This window comes from Astatotilapia calliptera, chromosome 12, assembly GCF_900246225.1.
Source record: "Astatotilapia calliptera chromosome 12, fAstCal1.2, whole genome shotgun sequence".
NCBI classification, from domain to species: domain Eukaryota; kingdom Metazoa; phylum Chordata; class Actinopteri; order Cichliformes; family Cichlidae; genus Astatotilapia; species Astatotilapia calliptera.
Window position 1 is genome coordinate 25,779,111 of NC_039313.1, and position 16,818 is coordinate 25,795,928.

The 16,818-nt window shown below is 48.2% G+C and overlaps 1 protein-coding gene across 2 annotated transcripts in view; it reads left to right on the plus strand.

The window, feature by feature from the left end:
• si:dkeyp-14d3.1 (transmembrane protein 132C) overlaps positions 1 to 16,818 on the plus strand; it is a 186,733-nt gene that overhangs the window by 149,849 nt on the left and 20,066 nt on the right. For both annotated transcript variants that reach the window (XM_026188667.1, XM_026188668.1), the window contains one exon: positions 46 to 189. In XM_026188667.1, coding sequence (XP_026044452.1) covers positions 46 to 189 — 144 coding nt within the window. The remainder of the gene's footprint in view (positions 1 to 45; positions 190 to 16,818) is intronic.

Here is a 16,818-nt window from a genome sequence, read left to right on the forward strand (position 1 = left end):
AACTGTTTCTTTGCTTTGATCTCTGTCTTCTTTTTATATCTTCAGGACTCTGAGATTCTGAACACCGCTGTATTGACTGGAAAGACGGTGGCTGTTCCTGTAAAGGTGGTGACTGTTGGAACTGACGCCTCTGTTACTGACGTCTCTGAAGCGGCGACATGTCGCTCAACAGATGAAGACGTGGTCAAGGTCAGTAAGATCAACTTCTGAAAAGAGGGGGGGGAAAGACTCCCGCAATCTCTGCTCCCCCATAAACACCATGCCATCGCAGGCTTCAGATTAGTTTCTGTTGGTGTTTTTCAAAGAGTGACATTTTATTTATTTATTTTTACATGAGCTGCTACAGCTCAGTGCAGTACCAAGGTGATGCCCTGTGCAAATATGACTTCAGATATATAGACAGGTGCAGTACTAGTATGTAAAGGGTTTGCATTCTTAAGTAATGTTGTGTATGTGTCTACTCTTCGGTTTTAGTTCAGTTTGGTTTTATTTAGTTTCCAGAGTGGGTTTTATTGATTCAGTTTGATTTTTATTGTTTGAAAAAGTGTAGTTTTCTTTAGTTTTCATTATGTTCTGTGTTAATTTTACTATTTTAATTATTATTGTATGAAAGGCATATGTCAAGATTTAGGAAACTCTATACAGGTATAACAATAAAAACACAGAACTTGTTGAAAGCAGTTGACTCCCGGTCTTGCAGACATCCATCAAAGTCTCTTTAGGCAATTTGGGCATATTTTATTTTATTTTATTTTTGATAGGTTTTCAACTTAACAACATCATTTTTTTGTAGTTCTTTACTTTTAAGACTAGTTTTTATTTTTATATTAGTTAACAAGACTTTGGTTTTCAAATTTTATTTTATTTTAGTTATCTATAATATAACCTTTATGTGTGGATATACCTGCAAAATATGTTTAAATGCTTAATAGTAAATCTGTTAAACGTGAACAACATGTAATCTAAAATGTCTGTAGTCCATTTAAGTTAATCAAATGCAATTTGCAATGGAAACTCAAATTGCCATTATAATTAACCCACATATGAGCCCATGTAATTATATTAAAGATTAGGTAGGTAGTGCATTTTTTTTTTTTTTTTTTTTTTTTTTTTTTTTTTTTTGGCCTGTCCCGTTTGGCTCTTTTGCCATCAGAATTGTTGTCTAAAGGCAAAGAAAGATGCCCAACGGATTTACTTTACCAAACTGACCATCCCAGCCTTGCCGTAATGGTCCATTTGATTCACCTTTTATTGTTTATTTTATTTTCACTTACTGAATACGGGACAGACTTGACTGGGGGAAAGAAGGGGAGAAAGAAAGAGGGAAAGAGAAACAGCTGAGAAGAGGGACGGGGGAGAAGGGCAAAAGACAAAAACCAACAGAACGGGCAGAGAAAAAAAATGCATATATCAATCACCTGGATCACCTGCTGAGAAAGAAAAAAGAAAGCAAGCAGAAGAATGGGAATATGACAGTAAATACTAAATGTTAAACATTATTGTGCAGCACATAAGATCAACAGAACACAGTGTGCTTTGAGGTAGGAGCCAAAAAGGGTGTAGTTTGTGGGTGTGATCACCCGTGTGTACACCTGTGAGCATGGACGCGCTTGTTTTTTGTTTTTTAAAAGGTTCCTTCATGTAATAATCTGCTAGAGGGTTTGGGGGGGCCACAGCCCCGTCCTCCAGGGCATGAAGCAGGTATGGAGGAGATCAAAACTCCAGACATCCAGAGGCCCCCAGAACACAAGAGACCAAGGAAGACCAACAGAGGGGCAGCTGCGCCACTGTCCCGGAAAGAGCTGAGGAGAGTCCCAGATGAGGGCTCACTCAGCAGCCGCGGAGCAGAAGCCAGGGGGAGTTGCAGTGACGCGCCCGTGAGCTCCGCCGGCAGCCAGCTGCGCCTGAGTGACCGAGCCCCAGGCCGAGAGGCCGGGGGCACCCCACCTCCGAAGTGGCCCGAGCGAGCCCCAGGCTCCAGGCCCCGATAAGCGGCCGCCAAGGAGTGAGCCGGTGTGTACCTGGACGCCCATCCCCGGACACAAAGAACCACCAACGCACCGATGTCTGAGGGGGTCCGCCACTGGCAGGGGAAGTGGTGGTAGGGGGAGATAGGCCTCCAAACCTTGGAGGGCCTGAGATGTCCCCAGAGAGGTGGCGCCTGACACCCGACCTGACATATAGACACAGACATACAGGCACACACAGATACAAACATCCATTCCCACCCTCATGCTCTCATATGCACTTACTCCACACTCAACCAACGTGGAGACAGACATAAAGAGACGTTGTACACACGATCACACTCCCCAAGCGTACTCTACAAACCGGGTCTAGGTGCCCCCGCCCCTGGAGGGGGGAACTGCACCCAGACCCAGGTGGTGTTTCCCTTTTCCCTGCGGTGAGGAGAGGCAGACCGCCCCAACTCCGCAGCAGCAGGAAGGCTCCACACTCCAGACCGCAGTCGGACGGCCAACTCCTCCTCCTAGTCCTAGCCCCCCTGCTCCAGCAGGTCGCAGAGAATGGGGGTGAGAGAAGACTCCAAACCTCCCTCCACCCGCTCATTGTAATGTTGATGCATGTGTGTTCTAAGCAGTGTTGGTCAAGTTACTTGAAAAAAGTAATCAGTAACTAATTACTGATTACTCCCCCCAAAAAGTAATCCCGTTACTTTACTGATTACTTATTTTCAAAAGTAATTAATTACTTAGTTACTTAGTTACTTAGTTACTTTTTAAAAACACGATTTACAACCTGAAGAGGTGATAAAGTGATAGATCTTTCAGCCCAATTCTACTTTTTCTACATAATCCATCATACAAAATGTAATCAAATGGAAAAGTCTCTTTTTTTAACTTGTTTTATCAGTTTTAATCTTTTAACTTTATGCATCAAGCAAAACGGTTAGTTATGTCTATAACTTCTGTTCCCTGAAGGAGAGGAACGAGGTACAACACATAAGTATGGGATATCACGCCCTCGCGTGTCCTGGCTGAAGAAACCTTTATTCACGCCTTTACGGCAGATGACGTGTGATGACACGCGCAAGGCCCCGCCCGCACATATAGCCGCTGCCATCACCGTCATCCCTCAGTTCGATAGCCGCTCTTCACCGAGCCAACTGCTCAGTGGGGCCACCCTGTGTTGTACCTCGTTCCTCTCCTTCAGGGAACAGAAGTTATAGACATAACTAACCGTTCCCTTTCAGTCGATTCACTCGGTACAACACATAAGTATGGGACCTATATACACGCCCCGCAGAGCAGCCACCGAACCGGAACGGGACCACCACATCCTCAGTGAGTGGTAGACCCAGCAGAAAGGACAGCATGAGCCACCGAAGGGGCTGTAACGTCCAACCGATAAAACCGCACAAAAGTGTGCGGCGACGCCCAATTAGCTGCTGCACAAATATCAGCCACAGGCACCCCTCTAAAAAGAGCCCATGAGGTCGCCATCCCCCTGGTGGAATGAGCTCCCACCCCGTGGGGCAACGCAAAACCTCCGGTGCTGTACGCCAGCGAGATAGCTTCTACAATCCAGTGGGACAGCCTCTGTCTGGACAGAGCTCTACCTCTATTCGGATTAGCGAAGCAGACAAACAACTGGTCACACAAACGCACATCCCGAGTGCGCTCAATGTAGGTGCGTAGCGCACGCACCGGACAAAGAGAATGCACCCTCCTCTGCTCCTCAGATTCAAAAGGAGGGGAGCAAAAGCTCAGCAACTCAAACTCCATTGAACTATAAGATGCAGGCATGACCTTGGGAAGATAGGCGGCATTCGGACGCAATACGACCTTGCGGCCATCAGGAGAAAACTGTGTGCAGGCAGGATGCACAGACAGCGCATGAAGGTCCCCCACTCGCTTCGCCGAGGCCAAAGCGAGAAGTAATGCGGTCTTATACGAAAGAAGTTTCATATCTACCGACTCAACGGGTTCAAACGGAGGGCCACAAAGGGCCTCCAGCACCAAAGACAAGTCCCAAGCAGGGACACTGGACTTAAGCACGGGCCTCAGCCGGCGAACCCCTTTCAGAAAACGCACGGCGAGGGGATGCGCACCTGGTGTCACCCCGTCAAAACCGATATGACAAGCAGACATAGCCGCTAAATAAACCTTGATCGTCGAAAACGAAAGGCCTTTATCCAACAGCTCCTGCAGGAATGTCAAAACATCCACAATAGAGCACTGAAATGGGAGAGTGTGGCGGTCCTGGCACCATCGCTCGAAGGCTCGCCATTTGTAAGCGTACAAGCCTCTAGTAGACGAGGCCCTGGCGCTCTGAATCGGCGCTACCACACTAGGTGGCAGACCCTTAGCAACCAAGTTTAACCTCTCAGCAGGTAAGCATGAAGGTGCCACAGATCCGGGCGCGGATGAAACACTTCCCCCCCCGCCTGAGAGAGGAGATCCCTGCGGAGAGGAAGCTGCCAAGGACTTGCTGCAAGCAGGCTGATTATTTCTGCATACCACGACTTCGCGGGCCACCAAGGGGCCACCAGGATCAGAGAGAGGGAATGCCGACGCACCCTCTCCAGAATTGGAGATATCATTTCCACTGGGGGAAATGCATACAGGAGCACGTCTGGCCATTGGTGCGCTAGCGCGTCCAAGCCCAAGGGTGCATCGTGGTCGATTATGGAGAAGTACAGGGGGCAGTGAGCATTCACCCTGGAAGCAAAAAGATCTATTTGCGCCTCGCCAAATAGATCCCAAATCTGAGCCACTATTGAAGGGTGTAACCTCCATTCTCTCACCAGAGGACCCCCCCTGGAGAGAAGGTCCGGCCCCAGGTTCAGGTGGCCCGGGACATGGGTGGCTCTTAGAGTCAGAAAATGAACACTGCACCATAACAGCAGAGAGCGAGACAGCTGCAACAGGGGAAGAGAGCGTGTTCCTCCCTGCCTGTTTATATAAGACACCACTGTTGAATTGTCCGTCCTGACTAAGACATGCTGGCCCTGCAGGACTGGACGGAAACGCTTTTAGAGCTAAGAACACTGCTAACAGCTCTAAGTGGTTGATGTGCAGCTGGCGCTGAGCCGCGGACCAGATCCCTCTCACTGACGCACCCTCGCACAGCGCTCCCCACCCACTTAGGGAAGCATCTGTGGACACCACCTTGCGAAACAACACCCTCCCAATCCGAGAGCCCTGGTGCAGTAGCCCGGGCTCCCTCCAAGGACGGAGAGCTAGCATGCAAGACGCAGTTACCGGCAGCCTCCTCCGGAGGTGACGCGAAGCACACAAACGGTGAGAGAGAGTCCAGCGTTGAAACGCTCTCATTTTCAACAGCCCAAGCGGCACTACGGCGATCATAGATGCCATCATGCCCAACAAGCGCAATATCGTCTGGAAACGCAGTCTGCGTCCCAGCTGAAATTGAGCGAGGCAGCGATGAAACGCGGCCACTCTGTGCTCTGACAACCGTGCGCGGCTGGAAAGAGAGCATATTTCCAGACCGAGAAAAGCGATCTGTTGACCTGGGATTAGCGAGCTCTTCTGAAAGTTCACAGAGAACCCCAGTGTCTGAATGTGTGACAGAACCCGCGACAGCTGCGTCTCCGCCTGTTCTCTGGAGCAAGCCACGAGAGCCCAGTCGTCCAGGTAGGCCAAGATGCGGATGCCCCTCTTCCTGAGGGGCGCTAGCGCTGCCTCGGCACATTTCGTAAAGGTGCGGGGAGCGAGCGACAGCCCGAACGGCAGCACTAGGTATTCGTAGGCTACGCCCTCGAATGCAAACCTCAGAAACTGCCTGTGTTTCGGGTGTATAGCGACATGAAAATAAGCATCTGTTAGATCGATTGTCGCAAACCAATCTCCCGGGCCGACTGCACTCAGGAGCTGTCTGAGTGTTAGCATCTTGAACCTGTACGTTCGCAGGTACGTGTTCAAGACTCGCAGGTCGAGGATGGGACGAAGCCCTCCCCCTTTCTTCGGAATGACAAAATAACGGCTGTACCAACCTTTGTCCGTCTCCGAAGCGGGGACCACCCGTATTGCTCTCTTCTGTAATAGCGCCTGTATTTCCTCTCTGAGTACCAAGGCTGCCTCGGGGTTGACAATCGTGTTCACGACTCTTTGGAAACGAGGCGGCTTGACCCGGAACTGCAACCGGTAACCCATGGCAACGGTTTGCAGCACCCACGGAGAGGGGGCGCAAGCGCGCCACTGAGGGAAGTGAGCAGCCAGCCGGCTGGCCTGCAGCACTGACGGCGGGGCGCCGTCGCCCCCCAGTGTGTCTGCAGGGGACTGCATCCCCTGCCTGACCTGGCTCATTTCGCCTGCAGGTTGAGCATTTGAGATTGTTTGAGAGTAAACCACACTCTTTATTGATTGCAACATGGGAACATGTACATTTATACATTTTGTTGGGTGCACCTTTTCCGGGGCATAACAATGAAAAACAGCGGGAACACTCGATGTGGTCGCTTGAACATTCAACACATCTGAACCGTGTGCAGGGGTTATGTGCTTGGGAGACCGCGATAGGGAAGTGCAGCGCCTTCTGGGGCTGACAACCTGAACAGAACTTAAGCGGCACCTCTTGTGCGGCAACAGAGGGGTAAGAGCAGCGTCTCCCTGCTGCCGGATCCCTTCCCCACTCGCAATCACAGCTAGGAGGGCTGAGGCTTCTTCCTCCTGGGCGTCGGGTCCCGTCGGGGGCCCGGGGGAGGGCCTTTGCCCCAGGCCGACTGGCGTGGAGCTCGGGCCGGAGTACGTGCTCTCGCCGGCGGCCCTCCCACTCCAGCGGTGGGCGCCGGTCTCTTGCCAGCTGTCAGAGGAGCGGCGGGCCTGTGAGAGCTAGCAGTGGGCTTGGGCTGGGGCTGGCGTCTGGGGATGATGTCGCGCAGAGCTTCCGTCTGCTTCTTCCTCAGATCGAATCTAGCCTGAATGGCTTCAAGTGAATGTCCGAACAACCCAGCCGCAGACACTGGTGCGTCCAGATACACAGCTCTGTCTCTATCAGGGACGTCGGAGAGGGTCAGCCACAGGTGCCTCTGCGCCACCACTGTCGAAGCCATCCCTCTGCCCAGGGAGAGCGCTGCACAGCGAGACGCACGGAGGATGTAATCCGTGGTGACTCTAACCTCGTTAAGAAGAGGTGACAGCGGGCTGTCCTCCGGAACCAGCGATCCAAGCTCCGCCAGGCACATTGCTTGGTACGTCTGGAGCATGGTGACGGAGCTCATGGCTCGAGCGGTGCCGGCCTGAGCCCGATAAATCTTCTCCAGCTGCGAGGCCGAGAATCTGCAGTGCTTGGACGGCAGAGTTGCGGGGCCACCGACACCATGGTTATGGGACGGGGCCAGATAAGCAGCCAGAGACGGCTCCATAGGGGGTGGGTTAGCTAAACCAGCTCCCTCGGCGCCGTCCAATTCCATGTACTGTCCATAGCCGGGCACAGTGACGCGGGTAGACAGAGGTTTGTCCCATGACGCTGTTAGCTCGCAGAGAAAGTCTGGGAACATGGGGAGGCAGTTTTTGGCCGTTGCGGGCTCCGGTGGAAGGAAAAAACCCGCAAACCGCGACGGCTTCCGAGCTGGTGGAGGAGAGGGCCAGTCCACCTGCAGCTTCTCAGCGGCACGGCGAAACAGGGAGAAAAGAGAGGTGTCATCGTGGCCGACCGGCGCAGCAGCGGCGGCATATTGGGTCGACAATGAGCTCTCCTGCTCATCCTCCGACAAACCATGGATGTCCAGGCCGATGTCCAGCACGTCATCGTCTTCCTGGGGAGCGCTGGCGGGCTTCAACCCAGGCTGAAGCCCGTCAGCGCTCCTGCATGGTTCCGGTCCGTCATCGGCTAACCCGTCAACGTATTCCATGTGGTCAGCCCAGCTAATCGCGGGGACATCGACCTGAAAATTTTCGTCTTCGGACTCGGACGAAGCCGGGGCTCCAGACTCGGAAAGAAGAGGGTCATGCCGTGCGACAGCCGAGCGTCCCAGCACTCTTTCCACAAACGTCACCCGTCTTTCCAGGGTCGAGCGTCGGAGCTGGCGACAAAACGCACAAGCTTCGGGCTCCGTCAACGCTCTCCTAGCGTGGACGATCCCCAGGCAGACAGGGCAGGCATCGTGCTGGTCGCTGTCGTGCAAAGAGAAACCACATCCGTGAGGACAGGGGCGAACAGAAGATTTCTGCTTTGCTCGCTTCGGTTTGGAGTCCATTCCCAAAACGCAAAGCGAAACGCTGCACAAGAAAAACTTGAAAATAGCGCTCCGCGGGCAGCCTACGCACCAGCTGGGCGGTGGAGGCTAACACCAACAGGGGCAGTTAAGCTAGGTTCAAGTTGGCAGACAACGGAGCTAACTAGCAGTAGCTAGCTAGCCCAACTCAGCAGAGGTGTTCTCAGCGAGGTGAAGAGCGTAAGAACTGAGGGATGACGGTGATGGCAGCGGCTATATGTGCGGGCGGGGCCTTGCGCGTGTCATCACACGTCATCTGCCGTAAAGGCGTGAATAAAGGTTTCTTCAGCCAGGACACGCGAGGGCGTGATATCCCATACTTATGTGTTGTACCGAGTGAATCGACTGAAAGGGAACATTTAATTATATGCAACATTCTCTGACTTGAATAAATTAGTTTAACATTTAAACCTATTTTCTGCACATTCCAGCTCATAAAATAAAATATTTTTTGTGTTTTCACTCACTCTTTCAAACAGATGCAAGTAAAACACAGCAGAAAATAAATAAAGTCAAAGACTCAGCGGTCCTTTTGCTCTATTTTCACCTGTAAAGCAGGAGCAGGGTAGGCGGAGGGTTACCCTGGTGCAGGTGTGCTGCGGTCAGTTGAAGAATCCGCGCAAGTGTCTCTGTGAGTTTCCCATTACGTCGTAGCTACTCGGTGTTTGCTTGGGAGTTTAGGGTTTTTTTCGCTGTAAAAAGAAGTTTTCTTCCCACGCACGATGGACGCTAATGTTTTTGTCACTTTTTATGGAATCAAACTCAAAGTAAGGTCAGTACTTCCACGCTTTAAACGCTGCACGCTCATACTCTCTCCCGCACTCGATATATGATCCATTGTTGATCTGCACACAGCTGCTGTCACCAACGTCGCACTTGCTTACGTCACTGTCATGAGACATTCTCGCAAAAAAATCACGGTTTTAGTAACGCAGTAACGCAGCATTCCTACGGGAAAGTAACGGTAATCTAATTACTGATTTTGCAATAGTAATCCCTTACTTTACTCGTTACTTGAAAAAAGTAATCAGATTACAGTAACGCGTTACAAGTAACGCGTTACTGCCCATCTCTGGTTCTAAGGTGCATTTAAAACCCAGGAGGGCTTGGAGCTACCTGCCAGAGAGCAGCAGGTAAGCGCATGGTCCCTCCTGCTAGCCCTCAATGTCTACGTGTATTTAAAATTGAGAGGTGGGCAACGATGCCAGGGGTGGGGTGTACACCCTGATGGTACTTTGGACTCCGTGTATCGTGCCCACCCCCAAGATCCTATATGTATGTGTAATGAGAGTGTGAGTAATGTGAATGTCTAAGTTGTGGGATAAAATTGAGGCAGAGGCAGCCAGAAGGGGACAGAGGGGGGGGTAGCCTCCTCTGCACCCTGGTGACATACCCCTACTCCAAGGCCCTGCATGTGTGGGTGGTTGTGGTGGAGCGGGAAGAGGGAGGCAGCTGGAGATGGGGAGGGAAGGAAGGGAGGGGCAAGTGACCCCACAGCTCCCCCGCTGACCCCAGTAGGCACCCCCATACTCCGCGACCCGCCAGGGAAAGGGGGCCCAGGCCCATCCAGACCGGGCCCAGTGCAGCAGCGCCGCCCGGCCCCACAGAGCCCGGGACAGTCCACCCAACCGCACCACAGAGAAAACTGCACCCACCCCACCATCCACTCATCTTCCAGACTACATAAGACAATAAACACCCAGGCTGAGATCTTCCTCCACCTCTCCTGTATCTCCCCCTCCTGCAGAGGGAGCTCCTGAGGAGAGGAAAGCTCCTGCAAGATGTGACAATCTCCCCCACCAGTTGAAGAGCCCCCCAGGTGGCTCGACGCACCGGCGGCACCCTGCTCCAGGGCTGGGCCCCCATGCACCCACCCGTGCACAACCCCGGCAACACACCAACCAGGACCCAAGCCCCCGAGGCCCGGTCCGGGTCCCAGCCCAGAGACGGAGCGCCCCCAGAACCTCACGCCCATCCCGGACCCACCCAGGGGCAGCCAGGCTACCAGGTCAATAACCCACGTCCGTCAGCACAGACCCTCTCCTTGCCCCGCTGCACGCAGTCGCGAGGAAACAGTCACCTGAGAGCCAACAGAGCCCCTAACCGGACATGACCGCTACCCCGGGTTGAGCCCCCCAAGGAAGATGCCTCCGGGGAACCCCCCGACGCAGGTAGTGCATTTTTTATAGAAAGTGTTGAAATGTGTTTAGTACATTTAGCACACATGCACCCTGAAGAAAATGAAAACAAACACTGGAAAACAACATGAAAGAGCATGTTTGATATGCAGTGACAACTGACAACTTTTTCTTTATACGGTCCCTTTTAAACCTGCAGCATGAAACCAAAAAACAAAAAAGTGTAAAAGTGGCTTTGCTATGCAAACAAAGGAAGTCACACTGAGACGGGATCCAAGAGACTCAATGCAAACCCAAAGAAGAAACAGTCACATCAGTCAGCACCCCCACGGCTCATTTGGATGAGTGTGCAGGCCCGTGGACAGAAGGTTTGGCCCTTCCTGCAGTGTCTTGGTTAGATTCTGCCTGAGGCTCTTTGCTGCATGTCATCTCTCCTTTAATTGTCCCACTATTTTTTCTGCCTCTACTGGCTCTATCCAAAAAGCCCTACAATGAAAATGCCTTTGGTCTGTTTCCATTTCCAAATGGCTGTGATGTCAAAAATTAAAAGCTATAGTAGACGAGAACATTTACCATAATTGATCACCTTAAATTGTCTTAAGTGTGTTCTGGAGGACGATTAAGTGAAGAAGGATGCTTCTGCTTTAAAAACAAAAAGCCCCACCTGCAGCATACTTACTGTTGCTCACTCAGGAGGGTTTTTTTTGATAATCATAGCCTGTGATCGTATACATAAAGGTGACAGATTGTGACCTGGACGATTAGGATTAAATAAACACAGAGTGACTTTAACATAGAACAGTGAATCACATCACATGAAATGGTGCTTCCACTTACTTCAGCCTCCTAAATTACAGTAAATTATAAAGAAATACCAGGTTACATGATTTTTCTTTAAAGCTCTTTGGGAATTTGTGCAGTTTACACAAATTTGTTCTGTGTAGGAAGAAATAAGGCTATGTCTGTGCTTATTCTGGGTTATCATGTTGACAGCTACATGTAAGGCTCATGCAAAGCTCACCATATGAGCTGCATTTACTGTGTGTGAATCTATGGAAATGTTTTTTCAAGCTCTTCTATTGGCTGTGTTGTCAGATTGAGGCAATTTTGATATCTCATTTGTGTCATTGTCCTCTTTTTTTTTCACTTAGCTTGCCTACATCACCTTATACATGTTCACACAATCCAAAATAAGTGTTACCTCTGGCTCAGATCCAGCACTCTTTCAAAGAAAGCCACGTTTCTTTTAGAAGGCATATTTTTGTTTTCCAGGTGCCTCCTTAGCACAGTCCAACCAAAGCCATAGGAGTGATAGCTTTTGCTGTAATGTTGATTAACAAGTTATTCTTTCTTCAGGTTGCCTCCACTGGCTGTGGTTACCCATGGTTTGCTTCATAAATCCATATCCATGTAACAGATTTAATTTTTCTCCTCCTGGGCAACACTGACAAAAGCCTTTTAAGTGTATAGAACTTGCCTCTGTGTGAAGAAAGTACTGATACTGCAAAATAACAATTCATTCATAACATTTGCAGCATTAATAACTTGGAGCTCTGTCTTCACGCTCAGCATTAAACAATTTCTTGTTTCAGAACTGAACTGTGAATTCTAGTCAGAAAAGATGTGCGGTATTTCAGCAGCTCGCACAAATAAAAGAATCATTGAAATAACAACAGCAACACACACATTCATGAAATTGCAGGGATAATCTTCCATCTTCACATTAGCCATGAAGGTCGTGTTATGAGCGAGCTCCTGCAACTCCTGCTATCGTCGCGCAGCATAATCATTAGAAACCTTGCTATGTGCAAACCTTTTCCTTGCACTGAAGTGAGCGCTGAATCTTATGCAGAGATGTCTGAGCAGCTTAATTGCTTCTGTCAAACCGGCTCTGTGTACAAGCCAGAGACAGACTCATCCTACCTTCATACTCCCTACTCCCATCGCTCATATCTGCCTTGGATTGTGACTGTCTGGTGAGTAGTTAATTTCCTGGGCTAGATCCAGAGACAGCCTTAATGTCCTCTGTAAGTATTCTCCCGTTAGCTGCCTAATGCGCCTGATTAATGTGGCGGTGGATCCTCCTGGACGTTTACGATACTTTGTAAAGAAGAATGACGGAGAGCGTGTAACTCGCAGAGGCAGTTCCACCCTCGGCGTGGCGCGCCACATACCCAGTGGTGAGGGTGGAGGAGGGGTTAAAGGGCCTGCTGATTAAGTGGCAGTGTCCCCTTATGTCGCAATATTGATTTAAGTCTATTCTGGCCAATCAGAGCGCACAGCAGGGCGGTATAAGCACGCCTGTGTAATTGGTCGGGACAGCACGATGTCAGCTGCCATGTTTTCCGTAATTGTTTCTCCCTAGATTAGTGGGGTGTTGATCAAATTCCTAGCAGGCAGTTACAGTAATTTCCTTGTCATTAAGAATACCGTAGCAGAGCTGTACGTTAATAAATACCAGATGTTTACAATTTTTTTATTAATTTAAATTTTGTAGGCTTTTTTTTGTAGTTTTTTCATTTAGCTACTAGATATGGTGAGTGAGCCCTGCACGTTTTTCGGTCAGGCATCGCATAGCCTGCAATTCGCTGCTCATGCAGCTCAGTTGCTTCACACCAACTAAGTAGAGTCAGAGATGAAGAGACTGTCAAAGCACTTCAGTCTCAGCAGACTGAGTGTGGTGAGAGAAAAAGAGGCTAACAATGAGAGCTGATAAAGAGCAGGGACTCCTCTGACATCTTTATCTGTTCAAACACACTCCCGCATCGGGAGCACTGAGTCCTATCTGCTCCATGACTGACTGTAACCAGGGGAAGGACACCGCGCTCGTACAGACGTTTAAAAGCTTCTTTAAGCCATCGGTCTGTGTTTCATTGCACTGTATTACAAGGTACCACTTTGTACGTTCTCCGTACTTGGCGTAATAACACAGAGGAAATATCCACTCATCCTTCATGTGTCCACTTGAAAATGCAAGGCCTGTGCAGTTCTTAACAGAAGTTCTCTGATGGTTAGATGTAGCCTTGAAGGATGCCCTACAGCGTGCTTTTCATCTTTCTCACAGGGGCTTTCAGAACTTTTTGGTCTCTGGTCATAGAGTCCACTGCTGTTGATAGCTCGCTGCTGTGCAGGAGACTTTTTAAAAGTTTAAGAATGGCTGGTGTAATAACAAATGTTATAAATAGGGGGTAGCAATTCAAGTTTGTACAAAGAAAAAAACAAATAATTATACCATGAGTAATTTTAAGTAGTGTGCAATCAGTTCAGTTACAATCAGAAACTGTTCACAATGTTTGTGGATCTGCACCAAAAATGTTAAAATTACTATTGTTTATCACTTGTCCTCCTTTTCTGTAAAATACCTATAAATGTGCATTACTTAAAGTTACTTACAGTATAATTATTTCTTCTTCTGTATTTTACTCAAGTGTATCTATTAGTAGATGTTTGTAAGTAAGTGTAACTACATTGTAATGCCAGATAAATTACACTGAAATTCCTTTTAATTCTAGCAGAATTACACCCTTAGTGACAGGCCGTATTCATACATGCCAACCCTCCCGATTTTTCCGGGAGAATCCTGAATTTCAGTGCCCCTCCCGAAAATCTCCCGGAGCCATCATTCTCCTGAATTTCTCCCGATTTTCCACCCAGACAACAAAATTGAAAAACCATATCGCAGAATTCATAGTGCGGCCCAGCCAATTCCAGTTTCCAACAATGACGGCAGCTACTTAGTTTAATATTACTCTTATTTCTCTTTCTGGGTCGCAAAATAAACTTTTAACATATTTTCAGGCGAGAATGTAGCTGTGTAAACTTCAAATATCTGAGCTGGCGAGAACACCAAACACCCGACACATCGTTTTCAAACCCCCGCAGTCTTTCGCTACTCGGGTTAAACATGATATATAAGTCACTTTGATAACTTAAAAATGTTATTGTTTGGCTTTTTCAGTGTTTTATTTGTTTGTGAGTAAAATGGTTTGGCTGAGATTAAAGTTATTAGATTAGGTTAATTTTAACTTTATTAATCCCTCGGGTGGGTTCCTCCGGGGTTTTCACACAGCTGAATAAAAGTCAAACAGAAAACTGATTAAACAGAAGTGTGAGACGGTCAAGAATTTACGCCAGTGCCCAGTTATATTTTAGATAGCAAGGAGCAGACGGCAGAGTTTCACTCCACCGAGAGAGCTCGTGACGTACTACCCGGCTTTCTTTAGACCGCGAAGGCCGGGTCCTCAGGTGGAAGCAGCCTCTGAATTTGGACACCCAGCCGTTTCTGGCCAGCCAATAATAACAGTGACATTTAACTTATTTTATCCAATAAATAAACACTGTAAAATTTATTTATCAACCCCCCAACAGCCCTTTTGAATGTTTCCCCAATTCTGAGGTCTCAAGGTTGGCAAGTATGACTGTATTCTAAAGTGCTACTGAAGTTCCCAATGATTTGGCTAGTTAGATTCCATCCATCCATTCGCTTCCGCTTATCCTTTTCAGGGTCGCGGGGGGCGCTGGAGCCTATCCCAGCTGTCATAGGGCGAGAGGCAGGGTACACCCTGGACAGGTCGCCAGTCTGTCGCAGGGCTAACACACAGGGACAGACAACCATTCACACTCACATTCATTTGCACATTCACACTTAGTGGCAATTTGGATTATCCAATTAACCTATCCCCACAAGCTGCATGTCTTTGGACGGTGGGAGGAAGCCAGAGTACCCGGAGAGAACCCACGCAAACACGGGGAGAACATGCAAACTCCACACAGAAAGACCCCGGCCTGATGGTGGAATTGAACTCAGGACCTTCTTGCTGTGCGGCAACAGTGCTAACCACCGTGCCACCATGAGTTAGACTCCATTCCTGCGTAAATTAGAGTAAAATTCAAGCATAACATAAAGCCTGATTCTTCCAACCAGTGAATTCCATAGTACGTGCTTCAGAAACACTTAAAATAAGATAAAAACTTTTTAATTTAGCTGATGTTGGCTGATGTTGTCCCCTTCAAGATCCTCTCCTTTTGCAGTTCTGGACTCTTTCCAGTGCTGTTACTCTTACAAATGTGTGAGTTTGTGATGCATGCTGAATTTCATGCACTGCATCCAAAAAGTGATTTTGAGGTGTAGGACAAAGAGAGGTGCTAAGTGACAGTTGTGTTCATACAGCCAAAATATTTTGTACACAATGCCCTGCTCCACAGTTCAGGCCATTTGTTCTGAATATTCATAAATATAAAAACAATCATAAGTGCTTATGATGCTCACCGCATGTGCCGCCTCTTGGCTTGGTCACTGCAAGGTCTTCCACTAAAGACTGCTGTTGTAGACCCGGCTCACCTCTGGTCCCTGATATGAAGGTTTGGTCAGTTTGACTCTGAAGTTTTCTGCACAAATGTACAAGCAGTCAGAGGGATAAGCGGTTTACCAGTGGAGAAGGAGACAACCTTACAGAGAAAAGCAGCTTAATTCAGATCAGATCAGATATGGGGCAACTTTGTGAAAAAGTATAAACTTGTATCATAATCACTACCATGTCGTCTGGTTGACAAAAAGAAAGAAAGAATCACCTCTCTCCACTGCCGACCTGCTGTCAAACTCGGGAAGGCAAAGAGAAAAGAAACAAATGTGCACATGTGGACTACAGATATGTCCAAAATAGTTTTATGCAAAAACTGAATAAGAAAACAAAGTACCGAAATAGTGTTGAAGGTATGTATTTTATTGCACAAAAACACTACTATGCATTTCATTTCAAAGCAGATTTTGCATGTACATGTTATTGCATTAAATTGTTCTTTCACTTCTTTCCTGACTTTGAAGCTGCGTGTTTATATCCATATGTCAAGATGAATGGGAGCAAAAGAAATCAGCTGGAAGGTCTCTCATGATGCTGTTTTGATGTTCTGTTGTTTTGATCAAGCGTACACCAAGTGGGGCTATTCTTGCAATCCACATACCAGATCTTGAGGAATGCCACTAGTTCAGCCTGCAAGCTCAGTGGGGCAGACAGAAAAAAAGAAATAAACAAAATTTTAAAAATCGATGCGGCAACTCTCCAAATATCTGCTTTTATTTATACAAAACAGCCACATTTACTTTCCACGGTCCCGCACAAACTCCACAGCTAGCTTCATGCTGAAGGTGAAGTGAACAGAACACATTCTGTCACACACAATTTTTTTTTTCCTCCTTTGGTCTCAGAGGATATCCTGCCACAGCTTCATGATAAATGGTTGTTTATGGTTTTATCTCACTGTAGAGAAATAACTTGGAAGAAGAAGAAGCAAGGGAAAAAAAAGATTTTTTTCCCAGACCGTCGAATTCCATCTGGTACCAGCCATGGCAGTCTGTTCCAAGATGAGATTAATATGTAAGATTGAGAAAACACCCAGAGGAATAAAAAATGTGTTCCTACATTCAAGGTATACTAAATAATTACCCATTAAGTGCTTAGACTTAAAGAGGTAATTGTATGTGTC